Below are 24,845 nucleotides of genomic sequence, written 5' to 3' on the forward strand. Positions count from 1 at the left end.
ACATTTAGGGCCAGATGTAGGTAATCCAAATTTACTGATTCTAAAATACCGAATTTTACCGATTTGGTATTTTAGAATCGGTAAATGCTATGTAAGAATAAATTCGGTAAGTATTACCGAATCGGTACGATTCGGTATTTACCGATTCGGTAATTCCCATTCATTCCTATGGGCATGGAGGCCGATAGGAATGAATGGGAATTACCGAATCGGTAAATACCGATTCTGTAAAAGGGGGAACACATTCAAGGGTGGCAGGGTGTCACTTTGACACCCTGTTGCACCCCTGAATAGTGCATGGGTGCACATGTGGCACACATACATGCCCTAAGGGCATGTATGACTGCCACATGGCACTGTTTTAAATTGCAAAAAATGTATTTTTTAGGGTTTTCAATATTTACCACCAACTTGTAGTTGGTGGTAAATAACGAATCCTAAAATGGGAAAAGCACTCATTTGAGTGCTCCCTACATTAAGGATTCGGTAGTTACCGAATCGGTATTTTAAGAATTTGGTAATTTTCCGATTCCTTAAATTACTGATTCTGTAAATTACCGAATCCTTAAATTAGGCCCCTCCATCTCAGATGCCTAATACCAGGTGGTAACGGCCGAAATTCGGTAATTTCGGCCGTTACCGACCGCTATTGGGCTACCTACATCTGGCCCTATATGTCTTATTAGCTGTTTTCCTTATTTTATTTTATAACATGTTTACAGCTGCTCTGTCAGCATTCATGGATGTGCTCTTTTTAAAAATACAGTTTACCTTTTTTAAGAAAGCCTGAGGTGTCTAGTTCCGTGACCCCCGAGCTGAGCAGTTTGCCAGGGCCAGTTCCTGTTCCCAGTCCGAGTCTGCTGTTCAGCACAATGACTCACTTCTCATTCTCAAAAACGCATAAATCACTGCAGAGTTCCTTGTAAACACAACAGTTTTCATGCAACAATAAAAGAGTCAAGATTGATGTCTCAGTGGTTTATCTTCCTGTTGGAGAGAGATTGGAGTATTGTCTATTGCAAGTTTGACTCATCTACTGTAGCGCCGAGGGTTAATATGCCTGCTGTAAAGAACGTGTACCATACAGATCACAGAACTGTATTTAATTTGCATAGCTCAATGGGTTATGGCTTTTGTCACTGAGACACTTTAGTTACCTGCAGTGCATTATTTGCAACCTAATAAATATAGCACTTTGAGCTATGACCTGCAATCAAAGAGCTGCATGCAAACTGCATGGTGCAGTTTTGGAGGTTATGTTTTTTCCTCAGTCTTTCATTATCCTATTACTGCTAAAATGGCTTTGTTTGGGTAGAAATACATTCTTATTAGTAAAATCCAACAACTGTGCTACGTTTTGAATCCTGGGTTTGTGCTTCTCCAGATCTTTATAAAGGCCTACCAGAATTGATGGCATTTGACTACTACACCTTGTAGTCCCTTTTGTCTTGTCTAACATTTTCTAAACACTGATTTACACATGTATGATTTATTGTCTCTGTATGTGTGCATGATGTAAAGTGCTCCAAGTCCCTACACTGGTATGAGAGGTGCTTTAAAACAAATGAAATACATTTGAGAGGGAATATGGAGAGATGAGGGGCAGTGTTGCAGGGTGATAGTGATGGAAACATTCCAGAACCCCAACAAGATTGTTGTATCCTGGCACACAGCAAGGTCATCATTTACTGTGCTTGCTGCGTTTGCTCGCAACACACTGTACAGGGGATGGAAAAAAATTGCCAGGGCTGCCCTTGTGGGTTTCCGTGAGTCAAAGCAGATTCTACTGAAGAGTCAGTTTATCTTCTGATCCCTACTTAACCCATTGGTGCCTCATTTGGCCTTGTTCCAGCAGTAGTAGTGAAACTCACCAGGGATAGGAAATGAAGGATTTGTACGCACACCAAACTAAGGGGAATATTTACGAGGACCTTGCATCCTCTTTGCACCACGGAACGTGGTAAATTCTTCACGCAAATCTCCAAGTCATATTTATGAAGCCACTCATGGCCACTTTGCATTGCTTTGAATGGTTTCATAAATATGGAGTAATGTCACACAGCGCTAAATCGCCACTTTGCCTTCTTCTGCACAAAGGACGCGTTGCGGTGGGTGTTCCCATGCAACTTCCATGGCTTTTTATACATTCCTAGAAATACAAGGACTTGTAAACATGGAATGCATCAAAATCCTACGCCTCCCTAAGGGAGGCAAAAGGAGAAATATCTTTATTTCTCCCTGTTTTTGTCTCTTTCTATATGTGCAGCACACATAGAAAGAGGAAAAAGCCTCTCAGGATTGTTTTTGTGCAGGACGGTGCCCCTTCCTGCACAAAAACAATCCTGCATGCAACAGGGTGCCTGCATTGGAGGTAGGTTGACGAAATGGCACCAGCACAGGGGGGAAAGATAGAAATGGACTGTATTGGATAAATACGGTGTATTCCTGCCCTTTCCCAAAATAACTTGCTCCGTTGCCCTGCGGCACCATTCCTGTATATATGCCCCTAAGTTTTCAAATGTCACTGTCTCTCTGCTTCATGCACAAGCACTTTTAAAATGTGCTGCCTGCTTTGGGGACACTGCAATTAAGCAGCAATGCAGGCCAGAGCAGGGGGAGGAGTGGTGAGCACTCTAAGTGTGCATGATGGTTTGGCCGGCCATCTGGGGCTGGCCAAACAGTCATGCACACTTAGCATGTTATCCACCTGGCTGTATTGCACAGCCTGGGAGGAGAACATGCACAGGCTCCCACTCCCTGTCTGAGCACCGAACCACAGCGCTCAGACCAATCACAAAGCTGCTATCATCCTGGGGACAGCAGCGTTGTGATTGGTTTAGTGGAGTCTGTGTGCTTCCCGCTTCCGGGACTCGTCAGGAAGCAAAACAGAGCCTGGAGAGATGGCGGAAGAGAGACAGTGACCGTGAAGAGGTAAGTGTCATTTTTTTCACACACCCCCCCCCCTCCCCACCACCCCTGATCCATGCCAGCTGACACTGGCTAACACGGGAAACATTAGTTACATTGCAGTGTTTACACCGCAATACCTTTACAATGCTGGTATTATTACAATGCAAGTCATTACAATGACTTGCGCTGGATGGCGCTCTAACCTAAGGAATAGTGTGATTTACTATTCCAACACCTTCCCTACTGTATGGAGACTGGAGTTGGAATAGTAAATCCTACTATTCCTAAATCCTGCGCCCTTCAGCGCAAGATGTTTTAACGATTTGCATTGTAATGCCTGTGTTGTAAAGGTATCGCGTGTAAACACTGCAATGTAACGTCGTATATTCGGCTAACACTCTTCAAGGGCATGCAACATTCTCCTAGCGGTATTGATTTAAATGTACGGTGTTACTCTCTAATGTCCTTAGGGGACATGTCAGGCATCTCCAGAGAATATGGGGGTACCGCAGTGGTCTAAGAGACCTCGGCAAGGATCCTCAAAGTCTTTGTAGCAGGTCAGGAGTTTTTAAAATTGCACCTGTCCCTATAAACACAGGCTGCTTTAAAAAGAAAACATGTTGACATGCTGGCAATGAAACATCCCCGTATTTGCAGACATTCGTAGCAGGCCATAAAATACGGGGGTGCAATTATCACTTCCTAGTTTCCGAACTGTCCATTATATAAATTGGGCCGCGGGTTAATGGGGTATATATACATGTACAATACAACTCTGTAGCGACTGGAAGAGTTGCCAACGTTTGCCTTGATGTGATGATGTATTGTGTGCATGTTGCTGTGACAAATTAAAAAGTTCACAAGTTACAATGGCAGACACGTGAATGAAGGCACAGACGATAACAATGCAGCGCCCGAGCAGTAGCGCGTTAACAACACAAGACGACAAAGACGTGGACGACCTACTTGGAGCATCGCAGTCCACGCAGAATGCATTGCCTCTGGCGTTGCGGATGGCTTGGATGGCAACAGCCTCGCTCTGACTGTCCATGCGTGCCTGCAGCGGTGGGGAAATAAATGGAAAGGAAGCAAACGGAACTGGTTAAAATGGTTCGCCGCTTCTGAAAAATGTGTATAAAGTCACAACTTTTATTTAAAGTCACAAGAACCAGAAATCTGATTTTAATCCAGATATTCCCACTCACATACACTGTACAAGGGTGCACCTCCGCTTTCACGCACGGTACGTTAAGTGGTAGCGCGCGCAAACCTGCCTCGCGCGCCTGATTCCAAGACTAACGCAGCGGTTTGTTGGGCTGCCACGCGCTGACGCACGGTATCTGCGTAGGACAGCGAGAGGCACGTGGCCGCACTCTTCCACATGCTGGAGGTGACCCAACCACGATGGAGGGGAACGACGAACGCCATCTGTAAGGCCTTCCTGAAGCACATACGCAAACCCGGCTGAAGAGACATTGGCGGCACTGACTTTGTGTATGTTTCCCCCAGCCTCGTATTGGACACCGGAAGGGGCCTCTACCTTTAGCACAGAAGTGGGCCATGTGAGTCATGGTGCTTTTTATGTTACCGTCCCAAATTTCTTTAGAAATGTCTGCTACCTAAAGTGTGAGGGAAATACAGTGTCTATTGAGAACCATTTGCCTGTACATGCTTCTGTAATGGGAGCATGAAAAAAGGGGGGAATGGACTTCTTCGTTTCAGTGGGCAAGGCCCTATAATGTTGGCTTAGAGGCATTGTACGCAGCGAAAAGGTAGACCTGAGTCATGAGTAAGTACAAAGCGCAAATTGAATTTTAAAAACAAAACCCTAAAATTATAATTTGTACATGCTATCTGATGTATGTATGTGTACGTGAGAGCTAAAACGTATAGTCATCAATGAGCAACATCTGTAAGGGGGCAGTGTCTTCCTAGTAAAAAGTGAAGGAAGCTCGACGTTATTACAGTGCACCTGCATTTGACCCTACCTCTTCCTGATACCAACGCGAAAGGGTGGGAGACGGTTTTCCCAAACAGCACCTTACCTTATTTTTACTGCTTTCGCAGCACTGAAGGCTTGCAAGGATCTGGCTTTCGATGGCCTGCACCCAGGAGTCTCTCTCTTCGAAGCTGCTGGCCTCAAAATGCCAAGACTGTCCCGTGCTGGACACTATGATGAATTCAAAGTTCTCTTCTTCTGCAAAGAAATGGTCACTGACTGTTATCACAAAACACAAACGCCAACACAAGGCTCCTAAAGGAAGGTGTCTTTCATGCTACATTACAAAGAGCATGGATAGTAGGGATGAAGAGTGAAGGTTTTTGCAAGGCACTAGTCTGGCAGCTTTGAGAATATTATATTTAAAATGGGCACCATACTTTTGAAAAAGGATATTCATTTATTGGAAACGCTTGAAAAACAGACCACATGAATTGAGCTATGACTGGTCCTCTAGTTACGTTTTTAGGAGGCTGAGCTATGCTCTCATTCTGCATTAGACCATAAACGTTCACAGAGAAGATAAAAATGGCAGAATAGCAACGGACGTAAAGCAAATCATAGATTCTTTGGGACGCATCTTGTGATAAATAAGATGATATTTTTGAGAGTAATTAGACTAGTACCATTACGTTTGTTGACCTCAGGTCAGTATTCCAAGGGCCCTCTAACTTAGAGGACATCTTTATGTAGTTTAAAGGGAATCCAGGGCTATACATTTGCTGCAGCCACTATTGAAAACAAGGTCACGCTATCACTGCACAAAGCAGGAAACTCCTGATAAGATACAGAATTTTTCCACACAAGAGTGACATCTGTGTGTATCAGTGGTGTTAAATGTCCTCACATCCTGTGCAGGCGAAATGAGGAATAGCCCAATCCATTTACTAATGTAAAGACTAGTCATGTATTCATTGGGCCAAACCTACCTAACCACAATATGCTTTAGGTACATGAAAGGACAAGTCCTCCAGCGTAATTCAGAAATTCAACAGCACCATAGGTTTTAGTCCTCACCAGTCTATGTAAGGGGAAGGGTGAAAGGACGCAAGAGACACATTGTGTTTCCCCTGGATGAAGATATTAACAATCTGTTTGCACAGTTTATGTCCTACCTGTAAGTGGTGCTGTTTTTGTTGATTGGGGATAGGAGTACATCGGATACAAGAGAACCATATTAACCCTTGCTTGCTGTACCACTGGATCCAAGCTAGCCTGGCTGATGAAGGATTGTTTCATCTTTACATATAGGGGCCAAATTAAATAAAGTGGCTTGGGTTGAGGTATTTTTTGTTTTCGGTCTGTGCTAATTTGCATCCATGTGCTGTTCAACACAATATTATATATGTGGATGTGTGCTCCATTTCTTTAGTGTCAGCTGGTGCTGTTTTGCAACAGTGACAATCCATGTGCACAAAGTTATTAACAATGAGAAGACTTATTTTGAGGCCTCAAACAAGCCCTGACCATACTAAGAATGAAATGTTGCAAAATAGCTCACCACTTGTCGTAAAGCATTATTATACAAAATAACACATATGGGCCCGATTTAGATCTTGGCGGACAGGTTACTCCATCACAACGGTGTTGGATAGCTCGTCTGCCGAAATATAAATCCCATTATATCCTATAAAATGTATATTTCGGCAGACGTCTTATCCGTCACTATTGTGACGGAGTAACTCGTCCGCCGAGATCTTAATCAGGCCCATAGTGAATTGCTCCAGGCCAGGGGTAGTAGACCTTTTATGTTTTTGCATATCTTGCTAACAGGCAAGAAGTATCATGAATGCTCTGAAGATTGCTTTTAGATCAAAGAAAGCTCACATTTAAATATCTGCAGCTACTATATGAACATTGTAGTACAAACGACTCACAGTACAGAACAAGTCCAACAACAAAAACATCAAGACATCCCACAATGGTTATCCTTTTCATGCATGAGTGAGGGGGTCACAAGGTCACGTCACATGAAGATGTCTGGCCGAGTCATTTACCTGTTTTATATATATTTCTTAAACTACCAAAGGTTTTTAATTTCCACATTTTACGCTTGGCTGTCGGGGAGGTTCCAGGAAGCAGGAAGACGAAGAAGAGAATAAAGGCAAAGAATTACAAACAAAAAAGCTGAGATTTAAAGCAGACAGTGAAGGGAAGTAAAAGGAGGAACTCTGTCACAGAAAAGCGAGCACCATGGAAGAGTTCCAGGGAAATTACTAAGTAAAGTTGGCCTGGGATCCCTGTATTAACAAGTGAATTTCAGAACTAAATAGAAAAAAACATCTGATACAGTGTAGGGGACAGGAGCACTTACTAAGTATACTGATACAATAAAAACGTACTCCTCATTCAACAAGAACTAGACTTTCAGAAGTTTGAACAGAGTAATGAGAGGTATTTGCTTATCCAACAATGAACATTTAAGAAGCATACACATAGAAAAGAGATAATTCCTGTTGAAATCGAGTCTTATTTTTCACGTGTCTATGCGAATCTTAAATTTGCATGTCAATGGAGACGGCGGGACTATCTCAATTACTCTATGCTTCTGATGGATACTTCTTACCACATATTCCTCACCTTGTGAATTTCTCCCCAGCATCACACTGGATATGGAAAAATCAAAAGCAGTGCTCCTGTGTGCAGGTAGGTGGAAGTCCAGAAATGACAAACGTAGTTGCATATAAGTGCCACCCGTATATGCTAAGATCAGTTTCTTTCTTTCCCCACCTTCAGATGCAGATCCAGAGCTCTGTGCATTCTTACTTCTAGAGTTAACTCTAACAAGTTACCAATCTCGTTCCTTGGCAGGGAGTCTAATGAGTGGGCACATTTGGGAAGTGTATGTTTCCATCAGCCAGCCCCGCTTTGAGGTAAGTCAGTGAAAGTTGTTTACTAGATCACTATTTTCATGCACTGTGGGGCATGGTGCGTGAAATCTTACCTATGTTCCCTCAAGACTTATGGGCTTCCTCAGTCTGAACAATTCGTTATGTGGCCAAATTTGCCATCCGCTTGGGCTCGGACACCACAGACTGTCTAGGTAGGGCAATGGGAACCAACATGGTGCTTCAACACTCTATCTGGATAGATGAGGTCCATTTGTTTCTTGGGAGATGTCCAGGTATCCTTGATGGACAGACCTTCGACTGTCTCTCGCCCGTTTGGTGAGAAGGCAGGTTTGGCACTAGAGTTGTTTAAAGAGAGGCCATTGCATGTTCCTTGGGCCTTTCAGCTCCAGATAGGCAATCCTCTCAACAATTTCATCCATTTTAGGGATATGTCAGGGGTTTAGCCTATCAGCAACTTCAGGCTCTACTACCCACACAACAGGCCTCCAATTCCTTTTGAGGTTTGGCTGCAGGCTCAACAGACAATGACCTGACAACCAGAGGCAGCAGCCAGCTCAATTTTCTGCCCCTTTGGGAACAACCTCCTAGCCCCTGCAGGGCATCCTTGCTGGCACAGAGCCATCCAATAGGAGTCAGGATCAGCCAATTCCTGTAGGAGTGGCAACAAATTACAACCAACAAAATGGACCTGCAGTTTATCCAGTGGGGCTACGCCCTTCCATTCCTTTTCTACCCAAAGCACCCGCCACTTACTTCAGATTCCTTCTCAGAGGACCATATATTTATTTTGTCCCAAAAAGTGCAGGTTCCTTTTGACAAAAGAGCCATGGAGTGGGTACGGGCCTGGCAATTAGAAACTGGGTGCTCTTCTCGCTATTTTCTTGTGCAGAAGAAAGACAGAGGCCTCCGTCCTAGTTTGGATCTTCACCCTCTCAATGCCTTTCTGCAAAGTGTCAAATTCGAAATGCTCTACCTGGGTCCAGGTTCTCTGACCTGGATCCCGCTGACTGGATGGTGTTGTTGCGCCTGTAGGACACCTATTTTCCCATACTCATCCAGCAGGCCTACAGACGCTACCTGTGGTTCCCAGCGGCCAAGAGCATTTTCATTTTGCTGTGCTCTTTTTTTGGCCTCACCAGTGCCCCTCGGGTGTTCACAAAGGTGATGGTGGGTCGCTTGCCCATCTTCAGAGGTCAGGGATACAACAGACTTCAAAAATGTGTTGTTCAAGCTCCACCCTTTGTTCAAGCTCCATGTCACAACCAACTACACCCTAAGTTGCACTCTCATCTACACACCACTTGGACCATACACTGACCTCACCATCATGGACCTCGTCGGTCTATTCGCCCTCAACGCTAGCAATTACATCCTGCTTGTTAACCTGAACTTTAACCTGGAAGACCATGCTGATGCCAACTGAAAAGCATTCATTGAAGACCTGGGCCTCACCAAATGAGTAAAGGGACCTACCTATGTCACTGGACTCCTCCTGGACCCTATTTTTCACCTCCTCTGGCAACATCCAAGTTGGAGTCCACACCCATCTCCTGGACAGACCACACCCTCATCAAGTTCAGCATCTACACCCCTGACCCAATGCATATGCACCACCACCACCACTAGGCTAGCCCACAAAAACTGGAGCGGCATCACCAACAAGGACTTGAACACAATTGTCAACACCCCGACCCACATGCAGCACCAGCCCCCCCAAAGCCATAATTACAACAATTGGATCACCTCCTGTATTGACTCACTGCCAGCCCCTCAAACACAGCAATACAAACAGGTCTAAGACCCAGGCCAGTTGGTACATGGAGGAACTCAGACTGATGAAACACAAATGCAAACAACTGGAGCATAAATAGAAAATGAAGCATGATAATGCACAGGAGCATTTACAAATCTTCCTAGAGATGCTGCGACCAAATGATCAGGCCCCCGATTTATGTCACTCTGGAAGACCACATCGATGCTAGCACCAACAGAAACAAAGAAATCTTGGCCATTGTGAAGAATTTCACCTCACCAGCTGTTGGCTGCAACTCGATCACCCCCTGACGGGACCTCTACAACAATCTCTCTAAACTCTTCAGCAACAAAATCATCGGCATGTTCAGCAACCTATGTCGGCAACCAAACTTGACAAACCTCGCCAAAGACCTGCCGATCTAATCCAAAGAACCGATGCTAACCACATGGCCCAACATCGGGCCAGAAGAAACCGCCACCGCCATAAATTCCACTCACTCAGGGACCCCATTGGACCTATGCTTCCACCACGCCTACTACAGAGGACAGCAATCCCATCACTGCCATGCTCGCCCCCGTTCTGATTACCTCTACCTCTTCTGTGACCTTCCCATATGCTTGGGAACACACAACTGTCTTCCCATTGCTGAAGAAACGTTCCCTGGACCTTTCAACGGTCGCGAACTACAGACCGATCTCCCTCCTATCATCCCCACCAAGATTTTATAGAAAATCAGCAACAGATGCCTCACAGAATACCTCAATGATCACTAACTTCTCAACACCACTCAGTTTGTTTTCCGACCCAACCACAGTATGGAAACTTCCCTCACTGCCTCCACGGATGACATCTGCATCACACTGAAAGGAGATATGGCGGCCCTCATCCTCCTGGACCTCTCTGCAGTGTTTGATATAGTCTCCCACCCCATCCTCATCCAATGACAGCATGACATAGGAATCCAAGGTCAGGCACCCCGATGCATCTGATCCTTCCTGACTGGAAGGCCCCAGTCGTTAGCCTGGCATCATATGTCCTGGATACCCATGACCTCACCTACAGAGTTCCTCAAGGATCCTCCCTGAGCCCGGCCCTCTTTGATGTTTTCATGATCCCTCTAGCCAGAATCATCCGCTTCCATGACATCAACATCCTCTCCTATGCAAACGGAGCACAGCTCATTCTCTCTCTCACAGACAAGACACCCAGAACTTGGATCAATTTGAATGCCTGATTGACTGAAATCGCCCACTGGATGAAGACCAACACTAATCAGAAGCTGAACAAAGACAAGACCAAAATTGTGATCTTCGGGAAGAACACTTAACCGTGGGTCCTCACCTGGTGGCCAAAAGTGCTAAGACCAACATACACCTTCACACCAAGAACCTTGGGATCCTCAATGACAGCAAATCTTACCATGTCAACGCTGTCACTGCATCATGCTTCCATACTCTGAAGATGTTGAGGGGGATGTTCACATAGCTTCCATTCAGCACCCATAAACCCATCACGCATGCCCTAGTCACAAGCAAGCTGGACTTTGGGAACACCTTGAATGCCTGGATCAATAAAAAACTCACTTGAAGTCTGCAGACCAGTCAGAACACAGCTGCCAGATTCGCTCTTAACGCCTCATGTCATTCTCACATCACACCACACCTTAAGGAGCTCCACTGGCTCCCCATTCAAAAACGAGCAAAATTCAAACTCCTCTCACACACTTTCAAGGCACTAAATAATACTAGCCCAGCGTACCTCATCCATTGCATCTGTTTTTACAAACATTCCAGTTACCTCCACTCATCCGAACCTCTCTTTGCACATCCCACGTTTACAGAAAACCATAACCTGCCTTCTCCTACATCACGCATATAAAGCATGGAACAACCTGCAGTCTCACATACAAGACTTCTCACTTTTTCATGAAGTCCACAAAAAGCTTAAGACTTGGCTTTTTGAGTATTTCCACTAGGCCATAGTGTTGACTAGACTCACATCTGGTGAGTGCCATGATTCCCTCCCAGGTGATAGTGTGCTCCACAAATCTGCATAACATAGTATAATATGACATACCGTGTTAGTAATGACACTGTTTTAATCTTACTTGTTTTATTTTTTTCATGAAATACATGTATTTTTTTCCCTAAGCTGATTTATATGTTTTTTTTTATGTCTGTTGGTTGTATTGCTCCCCTCCCTAAGCATGATCAGATTGATGGTACATGTATTCATGTTCTTAAATTGATTCAATATGTCATTTGTATTCGCAGTTGTAATGGTTTAATACTATTTTATTTGTATATATTTATGTCATATACTCTGTAAACTTTGATGGTTCTTACAAATGACCGAATAAAGATATATGATGACATACTTGTCTTCCTCTAACTTGATGACTGGCTGTTGAAGGCGGGCTTGCCATAGGTAGTTGTGTACCACCTCCAGATCATGGTGAACCTTTGACATCTTTGGGATTCTCAATCTGACAAAATCACAGCTGACTTCTTCACTGAGGCTCCCCTTCATCAGAACAATCATGGACACTGCGATTTTGAGCTTTTCACCCGGACCAATGAGTCCAAGACATTCTAGCTATGATCCTAATGTTTCAGCCACTGTTGTGGTACTCAGTGTGGATGACTCTAAGGCTTCTGAACCTACTAGCCTTCTGTATCCTGCTTGCTAACCATACCAGGAGGCACATGCAAGCTTTGCCAATGGACCTTAAGTCTGAGGGGTCCCATCACCAAGGGAACCTGTCAGATTCCATCCAGGTGTTGGAGGAGACCGCAAAACACCTACAGTGGTGGCTGCTAGACCACAATTGGAACACCTGTATATCACTCTTGTTTCCCCACCCAGAGTTGAAAATGATGACAGATGCATTGCTCCTGGGTTCAGGAGGTCATCTGGGATAGGTGGAGATCAGAGGATGCTGGCCTACAGCAGAGTCTTGCCTCCATATGAACTTGGTGGAGTTGCAGGCGATTCACTTTGCATTGAAGGCCTTCCTGCCCTCCATCAAGAGGAAGCTGGTGCAGGTTCTCACAGACAACACTGCTGCCATATGGAACTCCAACAAGCAGGGTAGTGTAGTGTCCTGGGTCCTGTGCCAAGAGGCTCTTCACCTCTGGAGTGTGCTGAATCTTCAGGGTACTTATCTGGCGGTACTCTACCTGGCAGGATCTTTAAATGCCAATGCAGATGAACTCAGCCGGTAGTGCCCAGTGGATCACGAATTGCAGTTACCCCTGGAGGTGGCTTAAAGCAATTTCATTGCTCTGTCTCTTTGTCACTGCAGATAACGCACAATGGTAGCACTTTGGCTCTCTCTCGGAGATGCATTCTGCGTCAACTGGATGACAGGACTCCTGCATGCCTTCCCGAGACCACCTCTCCTACCCTGAGTTCAGAAGAAAAGCATGAACGAACAGGCCCAAGTCAATATAGTGGCTCAGGATTGGGCCAGGAGAGTATGTGACCCAGAACATCTGGGCTTGAGCATCCATCCTCCAATCAGGATGCCACTTCGCAAAGACTTCCTGTTGCAGTAGCAGGGCAGGGCCCTGCACCCGGGTCTGTGCTGCGTCTCCATGTATAGAGATTAAGTTGGGACAGTTCATCACTTTTGATCTTCCTCCTGAGTGGTTGATATGATGCCAGCAGCTGGGAGTCCTTTAATTAAATCTGTGTATGCAGGACTCTGGGGTAAGTTTGTGATCTGGGGCAGTACCCATCAGTTGGACCCGTTGCAAACAAAACTTTCACATGTGTTGTTTATTTTGGTTTCCGCCCGGCATGGTCTTGCTCTTGTCGGCCTTTTCAACTTTTTTATGTTTGCCGAACCAGCTACTTTTATTCAAATCACCAGCTGTGATGTGTTTCCTAAAAGGTTTACAACACTTGATTCTATCTAATCCATTCCTTATGCCACAGTAAGACTTAAATCTGATTGGTGTGCTTCTAATGTTTACTCCTTTTGAACCTATGCACAGTCGTCAATTGCACCCACTCATCCTAAAATCGGTCTTCCTGATTTTGATAACATCTGCATAACGGGTGAGTGAATTTCAGTCCCTTTCGGTCCAGCACCCCTCTACCACCTTTTTCCTGGCAAAAGGGCTTGAGCTACTTTCCTACCAAAGGTGGTGATGCGTTTTCATTTTGGACAAGCCATCAAGCTTCTGACATTTTTTGCTCCGTCACAGCCCTCAAAAGAGCAAGAGAGACTCAATTGGTTGGACTCCAAGAAAGCCCTCAGGTTTTACTTTTACATTGATCAGAACACCGGGTGTATGATCAGCTCTTTTTGGGTTTCCCTAGGGCGCATGGTGGCACACAAACAGACCATCTATCGAAATATAGTTCTCTGCATTAAGCTCTGATACCAGTTTGTTAAGAAGCAGTCTCTAGAGGGCCTCAAGACTCACTCCACCAGAGCTAAAGCTACTGCATTAGCACAGACAGTGCCCACCTGGATATCTGTCAGGCGGCTACAAGAGAATGCGTGCACATGTACATGAAGTACAGCACTAGTGCCGCCACAGTCAGGTCCGACGAGATTAACATGTTGCCTGCTCGATTCTGTGGGACCTTTCAGTCTGAGACATTCCACAGACTCATCACCTAGAAAGGTACTGCTTTGGTATCTGTTCACAAGGTGAGATTCTGCAGTTACAAGTATCCATCAGATGAACAAGGTACATACCTTCGGAAACACTTTCTGGTAGATAATCTATCTAACTGCAAATACCTCACTGCCCTCCCACTTCCACGTTCTGCACATCTGAAAACATGTTCATTCAATATGCTGATGAGCTATGCATCTGAGGGCGTGGAAGGATTCATGAATGAAACTAACTATCAGCAAGCAAGGATGGCACTCATATGCTTCTCCGTTTATCACTTCTGGACAGTGGTGAGTGTCGCCCCACTGGCTCATAGCCAGCAGCTGAACAATTAAACAATATTTCATTATCGTTTTATTTTTCAGCTGCTGGCTGAGCCAGCATGAGTAGGGAGGGGCAGAGCCGGGCCTTGGGAGGGAGGAGGAATGGGGTGGTAAGTGAACTTCTAAGTGTGCATACATGTTTGGTCTGCTGTCTTAGGCTGGCAAAATAGACATGCGCTTTTAGGTTTCTCCAACCCAGTTAAATTGAAAAGCTGGGTTGGAGAAACAGCACAGACTCCGTGTGCCTGAGAGAGCATTAAACCAGCCTGCTCAGGCTAATCCCTGCCCTGATCTCATGCTTGTTAAGCTTGGTGAGAGCAGCGCGAGGATTGCACAGGGAGTCTCTGATGCTGTCCCAGTGTCTGCTGGGACCAGTAAGCAGAGGAACACTGGTGCGCAAGGCAGCTGGCAGCTTCAGGTAAGTGTTAGTTTTTTATTATTAAACCCTGTAGTTCCCCTTCTCGCATTCCCCACATGCCCCCTCTACCCGCCCCACCTCTTTTTGTTTGTGTCGGCCTCCACTCCTTCTGGAGCGGAACAGCATCAAAGCAGAATTGCATGGCACCACTTACTGCTACTGCTTTTGTGTTTTCCAGATCCAGTCTGAAGCAAGGGGTAAATTCACAAGGCGAGGAATCTGCATATAGATAAAAGATCCACAGGAGAGAGCACTACCTAAGGTAAGTAACTTGTTCTTATTTCCTTGTGTCAATGACTGAGGCACGGACTTATTTGATGGATACTGAATGTTAATGGATTATGGCTTAGATACACTTATTTAGGTATACTTCTTAAGTGTTTTAACTGACTTGTTTAAACTATTTATATGTCTTTATGTTCACACGTTAACAGTGAATGGATTTGTTGATTTTCTGTGCACACAGAGTTCTCCCAATGTTTGCCTCATCTATTACTCTGAACTGATCCTTCTGCCTCTACATTGCCCACACTAATTCTAATCTGCTTTTTCCTTTGCTTTCGTGAATGTTCCCATGTGCCTGTAAGACCACATGCATGGCATGTATTTCCTGTTGCTACTTACTGACTCCTGCTGCCTTTTTGCTGTGGCCAAGTCCTAGTGCCTTTTTATCTCACTCTTGCAGATTTGTTTTAATTCCTGCTTTCTCTAGTTTTGGTTACTCTTCCTCCTTCTTCCCACTTTTGTGTTTTCCTCTATCACTCCCGTGCTATGGATTAACCCCTTGGGCGCGGCTGCAATTTTGCCGCGGTGTGGCAAATTTACACGCGTGCGCAGATCGGACGGCTCCCGGCCGTCTGACGCACATGAGCACTGTGGCGTCGGACGGCCGGGGGCCGTCCGATGCATGCAAGGGGTTAAAGTGAAAGAAATATAAGAGCCCATCCTACACAATGAGTGCTAGTGGGTTCCAGGTGCAACAACGGCCTCAAATGAATCTAAATACCATTATTATGGTTGAATACAACTTAAAAGCAGGTATTAAAGCTTATGGAGCAATTTCTGTATCTTTTTTAAGTCTCTTCATTGTTTGAAAAGATAGAGGTTTGTTTTCTCAGCCTGTAGTTATGATTTTTCATCTGTAGATATACAACTTGTTTCCTTCATGTAAATGTCTTAACATATTATATTTTCTCTGAATATCTAAGATATTGTTTTGTTTTCTATGGATACAATTCTTTAGACTGGGTACTGATGGGATACAAGCTGGTCCCTTTTTATCTATATACACGTATTTGTTCTTTGTTTTGATGCAATAGAGATTAGGTTGGTTTATGTATATTTCTTAAGGCTTTGTTTCGATGTAATTCATTCTTTTTAAATATTCAGTTTGTCTTTTTATAAAAGGACTACAGACTTATTTGTTTTCTCTCTGTGTGTAAGTGTTTAATAATTGCATAGCTGAATAGAGAGTTGGCTAACTATCACTTTTTTTGGGAATTTAGATCCTTGAAGGAATAGTTAGGTGTTGGATTTGTTTTTGACACATGCCTTAGTGATATCCTAAGTGATGCCAACAATGACAACATTTAAAATGTCTTCAGTGATGTAATATGTGAGGTTATAAGCAATGCATGAAGCGGGTGCAACCTATGATTAGTTTACTGAGCCATATCTGGTGAATTTCAGTGGTTTTTAGGTTTGTTTTGTAGCCATGAATGCACTTTTACTTTGTTTTTGAGTGAATTTCAGATGTTTATAAATGTTCATTCTGGTGTTGTGAGCAAACCTAATGATAACATCACTTCTACCTTTGTTTTGATAGTGATTGTTTTTTTTTACTCATATTCAACATGGATGTGATTTTTTTATACCTCAATCTAATTCAAATTCTAATTGTTGCTGTGAAAACATTTTGGCTGTGACTATCAGGAAATAACTAGAGTCTAAGTAAAAAACATTTGTAAACAATTTAAACATTACAGGACATCATTAGTTGGCACATAAAGCAGGCGTTGGCTGTGTATCAAACCAGAGGATCCTAACTCTACCAGGTACTATGAATGCAGAACCTCTTCTCAAATTACAAGTGTGTTCAATTGCACAAAGTAGGGCTAGACCGCAGGGCCTCGAAGACCAGGTACTGAGCACCAACATCAACTGGCAAGCTTTGGATGTGCCGGGATGGAGTGTGTGTAACCTCTGGCCGGTTCCCCCAACCCATGCTTCAGGAGAATCTAAAGTCCACAATGGATGCCCTACGATTGTCTGCAATCGAGTTGAAACGTGTGGCCTTGAAGTTTTACACTGCATGAGCAGGGTGCGGGGCCTGGATTCTAGCCAGCCATGCAGCCCACCCTCCATGGCTATTTGACCATGTCAGTGCTGACAGCCTCCGGTCATGCACAGTGGGGGAAGGGCTGTAAAGACTTGCATCTTGTCAGATCTCATGCCCCACCGTCCACAGGCATGCGACCTCCATTCTCCATGGCCGTCAACTATACAGAATGGGCTGCAGAGCAATGTGCAGCCTTTCCCCTTCAGTCCATGCAGCCTGCCCTGGCATAAGGGCCATTTCTTGGTGTTTTGCCACCCTAGGCGAGAATTGAAAAATGCCGCCCCCTCCCTTTTACTACCATCACTCTCTTCCCCTGTCATCCAGGCTAGAAGAATTAATGCATTAGATATAAAATAACTTGTATTTAACATTAAACAATAAAACACATCAAACATTAAATAACTGAATAAGCACTGTTCATGATATTTTTTTGTTTTTAAATTTCACTCTTCTAACTTCAATGGTGTTTTGGGTTCTTTCTCTTAATCCAATGGTACCTTCCTTGCCTTTATTTTAGCAAAGTCTTTAAGAATATCTCTGATGTCAAGCTGGTAAGCCATGTCTTGTTCTACTGAAATTGTGGCTAGTCCCATGAGTCTCTCTTGGCTCATGGAACTGTGCAGATAGGTTTTTATTAATTTGAGTTTTGAGAAACTCCTCTCCGCACTTGCCACTGATATCGGTAAAGTCAAAAAGATACGAAGAGCTACAAACAAATTAGGAAAGCCATTTTAAATTAAATAGTAAATAAATATCATTCCTATTAAAACTTTTTAATCGGAGCAAGGAGCGGAGCTGGAGCAAGTATTTTGTTGTGGACGGAGCAAGTCCAAAAAATGTTGCTCCAAATATCTGTTAAATATCCTTACACTTTACACTTTACAGACACAGACACAGTCATACATATGTATGAACGCAATGTGCTTTTGAAAGTCGGGGTTTCCCCGTTTTACTTCTTGCTACACAGAATTTTTCAAATCGTCTTACCGTTCACAAATTAATTATTTTTTGCCATTTGTTTTCTCCCAGCCATCACAAAATCTAAATTATTAAGCTGGTGCCATTTTGTTTCTCGCAGCCCTCTCAGTTATTCACAATTATATAGGTAGGTTGGTAGGAAATAATATAACATTAATAGTAACTTATTTCTTATATATGAAACATGAATTGCGCTTACCTTTTAGATATGTTGAAAGAGAAGTACAAAACCTAGCTCTAGCACAACGACTGTGCCTCAGGCACAGCCGTTGTGCGGCTTGATCCCGGGACATCTGTCTCTGTCTCTTGCGGTGACTCTCGACCCGTCAATTCTTTGTCCTAGAGTCTCTTCCCGGGTGATGATCCGGTTGAAGGCGGCGATTCAGCGAGCGTTGTATGATGTTGTCACAGAGGTCCGTTCGGGTCGAGAGCGAAATCCGAAGTCGGTATCTGAAGTCGAATGTCCATTTTAGAAGTCCTTTTCGCCCAAACTACTCCCCATCAGCGAGACTCACATATTTATAGCGGCGCACACGGGCCCTGCCCGTAGCGCCAAACGTGATGTTAAGTTTTAGAAGGTGCTACACAATGCGCTTTCGAGGTCGAAGGCCGTTCAAGGCAGGGATTTCCAAACTCATGTTTGTTTACGTTTGGTACTCAGTAGCGCCTCTTTACTTTCTTACTTTTGAGGTAGGTGGAGGCACTGTTTACATTAGTCAAAGTAAGCACTTATTAAGTAATTGTTCCGTATGCTTCTGAAAACAATTTGATGTTTGAATATTTTCTCTATTTCATTGTTTTCTCCTATTTTGCTAAATTTTTTCGCTGTTTTATTTCAAATAAAAAAAGATTGCCACCCTAGGCGGCCGCCTAGTCTTGCCTAAGTGTAGAAACGTCCCTGCCTGGCGTTAGTGTACATGGCGGACAATTTTAAACTCTCTACAGCTGGATCCCAAGGGTCCATGAAGCTTTCACCAAGTTGTGGTGTACTGAATAGGCAGTACTGTCCCTTCTGCTGTCGGGCCCTTAAGTCTGTGAAGCTTGCACTTGGTGATGGTGTCCCGGCTGGCAGTTCTAGTGCCTCAGTAAACTACCCCCTGGGTCCGTGAAATGTTGCCCCTGCGCAGTGGTGTACCTACCGGACAGCACATACGCCTTTGCAGCCTGGGCCCTTGAGTCTGTGAAGCTTGCACCAGAGTCAGTGTACCAGCTGGGCTGTACAAGCACCTAAGCTACTTAGCCTTGAGTCCAAGAACCTTGCACCCAGTGATGGTGGATAATTCGGGTCATACTATCACTTGCGCAGCTGGACCTTTTGATTCCATGACACTAGCATCCAGTGGTGGTGTTCCAGGCAGGCGGTATTCCACCTCTTTGGCCAGGCCGCTTGAGCCCATTAATGTTGCACCATTTGGTTGTTTTACTGGGTGGATGGTACTAGCGCCTTCACAGCCTTGACCCTTGCGTCTGTAAAGCTTTTTTCCAGTGAGGGTGCACCGAAACGGCAGTACTTACGCCTCAGCAGCTAGCCCCTTCAGTCAGTGAAGCTTGCTTCCGTGGTGCACCAACTGGGTGTTATTTGCCCGTCTGCAGCCAGGCTCTTGGAGTTCGAGAAACACTCAGTAGTGTTGCATCAGGCTGGTTGTACAAGTCCCCCCACACCTGGGCCTGTTGAATCTATGAAGCTTCCACCCGGTGATGGTATACCTACCAGGCTGTACAAGTGCATTTACTGACAGACCCCTTGAGCCCGTTTAGCTTGCACCCAGTGGCGGTGTACTGTGGGAGGTACTAGCACCTTAGAAGCCAGGCCCCTGAGTCTGTGAAGCTTGCACCCGGTTGTGGTATACCAGGTGGGCAGTACTAGCATTTCTGCAACTGGTTTGCTATAGTCCAAGATGCTTGCACATGGTTGTGGGGTACCTGTCGGGCTCTCCTAGCCCCTCTGCACCTGGTCCACTTGAGTCCACAAAGCTAACACTCACATCCAGTGGTGGTGTACTGAGTGGCAGCCTCCACAGCTGGTCCTCCTGAGTCTGTGAAACTTGTACCTGCAAATGGTTGACCAGGAAAGTGGTACTTAGACCTCTGGAGCTGGGCCCCTTGTGGCTGTGAAGTTTGCACTCATGTTGCTGTACTAGGATGGCTTTAATAGCTCCTATGCAGAAGGGACCCTTGAGTCTGTAAAGCATGTTCCCAGCAGTTATGTACTGGATGGGCAGTGCTAGCACCATAAGGCTTTCACACAGTGGCAGTGTACTGACCGGTGCCACAGGCAGGATCCTTGAGCCTGTGAATCTTGCACCTGGTGCAGGTGTACCAAATGGACGATACTAGTGCCTCTACTGCCAGGCCCCTTAAGGACTCTAGGGGGTACAGCCACACGGCAGCCAGACCAATTGAGTCCTCGAAGCTTAAACCAGGTAGTGTGCTGGGTGGGCGGTACTAGCACCTTCGGAGCTGGGCCCTTAAGTCTGTGATGCCTGGACTCCTGGTTTCCAGAGCAGGTGCTACTAGCCCCTCTGCAGTTTGGCCGATTGAGTCTGTGAATCTTGCACCAGCTGATGGGGCTTGGTGCAGGCAGTACTAGTGCCTCTGCAGCCAGGCCCCTTGAGTCATTGAAGCTTGCACATGGTTGTGGTATACTGGGTGGATGGAAATAGTGCAAATGGTTCACTATAGTTAGTAAAGCTTGCAAACCGTGGTAGTGTACCAGGAAGCCAATAGCCCTCAGCACCCTTGCTACTTAAGTTCATGAAACTTGTACCCGGTGGTGGTGTACTGTGTGGGCGGTACCTTCACAGCTGGGACTCTTGCAGCTCTAATGCCTGCACTCCATGTTTCAAGAGCGGGTGCTTCTAGGCCCTCTGTAGTTGGGCCTTTTGGGTCCCTGAATTTTGCACCCGGTAGAGCTGTACTGAGCAGGCGGTACTAAAACCTCCACAGCCAGGCCTCTTGAGACGTGAAGCTTGCACCAGGTGGTGGTGTACAGACCGGGCAGTATTAGCATACAGCACACTCTTTGCGGTGAGTTCCCCAAACGTTCTGTTACACCCGCAGCTCACTCGCAGTTACTTGTTCTGCTTGTAGGATCCATGTCTTTGTCGTTAGACACTGACCACCCAGCATTTGTGACTGCATGCGTTGCTACACTTGTAGCTCATTTACAGTCAACTCATAAGCCCGTTGTTGCTGTCGGAGCCAGGTCTTCCACTTTAAATAATATGTGTACTTTTGTGCTTTCAATGTCCCTTTTGGGAGCCTTCAATGGCGAGCGATTTAACACCGTGCTCTCCTTTACCGCAAGTACTACGGGTGAGCTATATAGCGCTGGGTCTCCTTATTGACATCACTTACTTCATGTCCCTACTTTTGGGCCTTCGTACTTAACAAGGTCATGTGGGTGTCCCCTTGGGTCCCAGACTGGTCCTCTACCCTTAATCCTATACCAGCGCTGTTTCAATGCCTCATTGGCTAGGTAATTTTTATAGTCTAAGGGGCAGATTTATGAGGCCCTTGCGCCACGTTTACGCCGCTGTTGCGTCACGCAAGGCGGCGTAAACGTGGCTCATCCCTACGAACGATTTACAACGTGACGCATCTAGGCAGATGCGTCACGTTGTAAAGCCCTGCGCCGCTTGTGGGCGTTCCGGCGCAGGGTGGGCGTTCCGGGGCAGGTGCGCCTCGCAAAAGTGGCTGAGTGAAATCTATAAGATTTCACTCAGTCACTTTCAGGCCAATGCTGCGTCAAAAACCTGCGCCTGCTTGAAGCAGGCGTAGGTCTTGATGCAGCATTGGTCAGATAGGGCACCCTCGAGCCTTGCTGGAGCTGCGTCGCGCTTGCGACGCAACTCCAGCAATGCGCCGCCTTTACGGCACAGATGCGTCACGCATCTGTGCCGTTTTTGCCCCATGGTGCGCCGCATTGTAAATGCGGCGCACCATGGGTGGCGGAGCTGTGGCGCACTGTGGCGCACATTAACTGGCGCATCCCTGGGGATGCGCCAGTTAACATAAATCTGCCCCTGAGTGTTTACTAGTACACAGATACACTGGTATTTACCGACTTTGCATTGTACTGTGTTGACTGTTTTCTATTTCTTCAGTATCTTTTTTACGCCTCCACTTTTCTTCCGATATAGGTTGGCGTTTGTACCTTTTAGTAGGAGTACCGGACAGATGTGGTAACTGTATCAACCTAAATAGGTGAGTGCCATGATAATGCTTACTGCTAGCAGACTAACAGTGAAGCCACGCTAAATATGCTTTGGCATCTATTTGTCAGTAAAAGTTTGAGATATACATTGTTTCTTGTTTGTTTCCATTACAGGTTTAAACGATGGATGTGACTGAACACAACAGTTTCTGGTTCAGTATTTTAGACACCATTGTTTGTTTTCTTTTTAAATGTCTTGCACTATTTGCACTTTTTCACTATAGCAGTAGCTGTTCTCTAAAGATCCTGAAGAAAGCCTAGACACTTATATAGGTCATTAAGGCTGAAACATGTCAATCCCACTAATGTAGCCATCTCGAATCTGGATAGGCTCATTACACAGCTTATTGTTTTTAATCCTGCCACAGGGGAGCTGAATAAAGTTTTCCGCTACCTCTGTCGGCTGTTTTAACTCACACACACATAATCAGCACTGCACGTTACTTTTCCACACACCACGCTCACATAGGGTTTTAGGACAACCCGTGTGCCCACATTAAAAACTTACCTGAGCTCCCTCCTCGTAGAGAGGATGTTGTAGCCCGCGCCAGAACTAGGTTTTGACTCGAGGAGGCCCCCCTACGATGAAGCATGACACCATTGGTGTGTGAGGGGAGTTGTCCTCAAAAAGGGATATTCCCTTTATCACTGTCGGTCTTTGTGCATCTTGTCTGTTCACACCTGTGTTATACTGACACTATCTGGACCTATGGGTTCCTTTTTGTGTGTGCAGTATTAGCACCTCCACAGCCGGACCCCTTGAGCCTGTGAATGTTGCACCAGATGGAGGTGTACAAACAGTTGTTACTAACGCCTCACCTGTCTGGCACCTTGACTACTTGAAGTTTCCACTCTAGGTGGTATCATCCACATGGCAGGCAGGCCTCTTGAATCCATGAAGCTTGAACCCGTTGGTGGTGTACTGGGTGGGTGATACTTGCCCCTTTGGAGCTAGGCCCCTTGAGTCTGTGATGCCTGCACTCCTGGTTTCCAGGTGCTGCTAGTCGCTCTGCATTGAGTCAGTAAATATTGCACCTGGCGATGGGCTTATGGGCAGCTGTACTAGTGCCTCCGCAGCCAGGTTCCTTGAGTACATGAAGGTTACACTTGGTTATAGTATACTGGGTGGGTGGTACTAGGGCCTCTGCAAATGGCCTGCTGTAGTCTGAAAAGATTGCACACAATTGTGGTGGACCTAGTGGCCCCAACTAGCCTCTTTACACCCTGGCATCTTCAGTCCGTCAATTTTGTACCGTGTGGTGGTGTACTAGGTGGGCGATACAAGCCCTTTTGCAGATGGGCCTCTTGCATCTGTAATGCCTGCACCCCTGGTTTCAAGAGCAGGTGCTGGGCCCTCTGAAGCTTGGCCCCTTGAGTCCATGGAGATTCACAGCCAGGCACCTTGAGTCAGTGAAGCTTGTACCCCTTTGTTGAGTACCAGCAGGAGATCTAGCACCTGCACAGAGGGCCACTAGAGTCTGTAAATCTTGCACCTGATGGTGGTGTCCCAGACGGAAGTACTATCCCCTCCACAACCAGGACCCTGGAGTCCATGAATCTTCCACCAGGGGTGAAATACTGGACGGCAGTGCTAGTGCCTCCACAGCCACATCCCTTGAGACATGAAGCTTGCCCTCACTGATGATGTACAGGGTGGGCAGTACTAGCGCCTCTGTCAGGCATGCACCTGGTGGTCGTGTACCTGGCGGTTGGTCCTGGTATCTCCACAACTGAGTCCCTTGAGTCTAAAACGTGCGCCCATTGATAATTTAGCTAATTGGTGGTACTAGTACTGTCACAGCCAAGCCCAATGAGTCCGTGATGCTTTCACTCATTGGTGGTGCACTGAGCAGGAGGTACTAGTGCTCCTTAGCTGGGAACCTTGGGTCGATCAATCTTGCACCTGGTGGTGGTGTACTGGGCGGGTGGTACTAGTGTCTTGGCAGCCGAGATCCTTGAGTCTGTGAAGTTTGTGTCTGCTGGTGTAGCAAGCAGCAATCCTAGTGCCTCTGCATGTAAGTTCCTTGAGCCTGTGAAGCTTGTACCCAGTGGTGGAGTACTGGGTGGGCAGTGAAATGGCATCCACAGCCAAGCTCCTTGAGAACATGAGCTGGCCCTTGGTGGTAATGTACCAGATAGACAGTCTAGCTTCTCACAGCTGGGCACCTTAGTGTTGAACCGACAGGTTATGCTATGTTAACTAGATATCTTAATCACGAAAATGCCCGAAGCGTCAAGGCACAAGCTCTATCTGCAGGATAAGGACTGGGAGCTGGATGCAAGGTTAGGCAAAGAGACACATTTTTAGTGCCTTTCTGAGTGCCAGGAGTCTAGGCAAGGCTCGGATACACAGGGATAGTTCATTCAAACTTTTTGCTGCGCCCCATACAAAGCTTTAGCCTCCCCAGTTTGTCTTATAGACCC

The 24,845-nt window shown here is 45.7% G+C and overlaps 1 protein-coding gene and 1 long non-coding RNA gene across 7 annotated transcripts in view; one reads left to right on the forward strand and one right to left on the reverse strand.

Annotated features, from left to right (window-relative positions):
* The window catches only part of AGAP2 (ArfGAP with GTPase domain, ankyrin repeat and PH domain 2), a 1,117,996-nt gene that overhangs the window by 86,294 nt on the left and 1,006,857 nt on the right, over positions 1 to 24,845 (reverse strand). For both annotated transcript variants that reach the window (XM_078688707.1, XM_078688698.1), the window contains 2 exons: positions 4,956 to 5,107; positions 3,877 to 3,967 (listed from right to left, as the gene is read on the reverse strand). In XM_078688707.1, the coding sequence (XP_078544833.1) occupies positions 3,877 to 3,967; positions 4,956 to 5,107 (243 nt within the window). The remainder of the gene's footprint in view (positions 1 to 3,876; positions 3,968 to 4,955; positions 5,108 to 24,845) is intronic.
* LOC144829512 (uncharacterized) overlaps positions 4,283 to 24,845 on the forward strand; it is a 354,617-nt gene continuing 334,054 nt past the window's right edge. For all 5 annotated transcript variants that reach the window (XR_013610689.1, XR_013610691.1, XR_013610690.1 and 2 more), the window contains exons 1-3: positions 4,283 to 4,472; positions 15,068 to 15,151; positions 22,348 to 22,411. This is a non-coding gene — a long non-coding RNA (uncharacterized LOC144829512). The remainder of the gene's footprint in view (positions 4,473 to 15,067; positions 15,152 to 22,347; positions 22,412 to 24,845) is intronic.

This window comes from Lissotriton helveticus, chromosome 1_1 (assembly GCF_964261635.1).
Source record: "Lissotriton helveticus chromosome 1_1, aLisHel1.1, whole genome shotgun sequence".
NCBI lineage: Eukaryota > Metazoa > Chordata > Amphibia > Caudata > Salamandridae > Lissotriton > Lissotriton helveticus.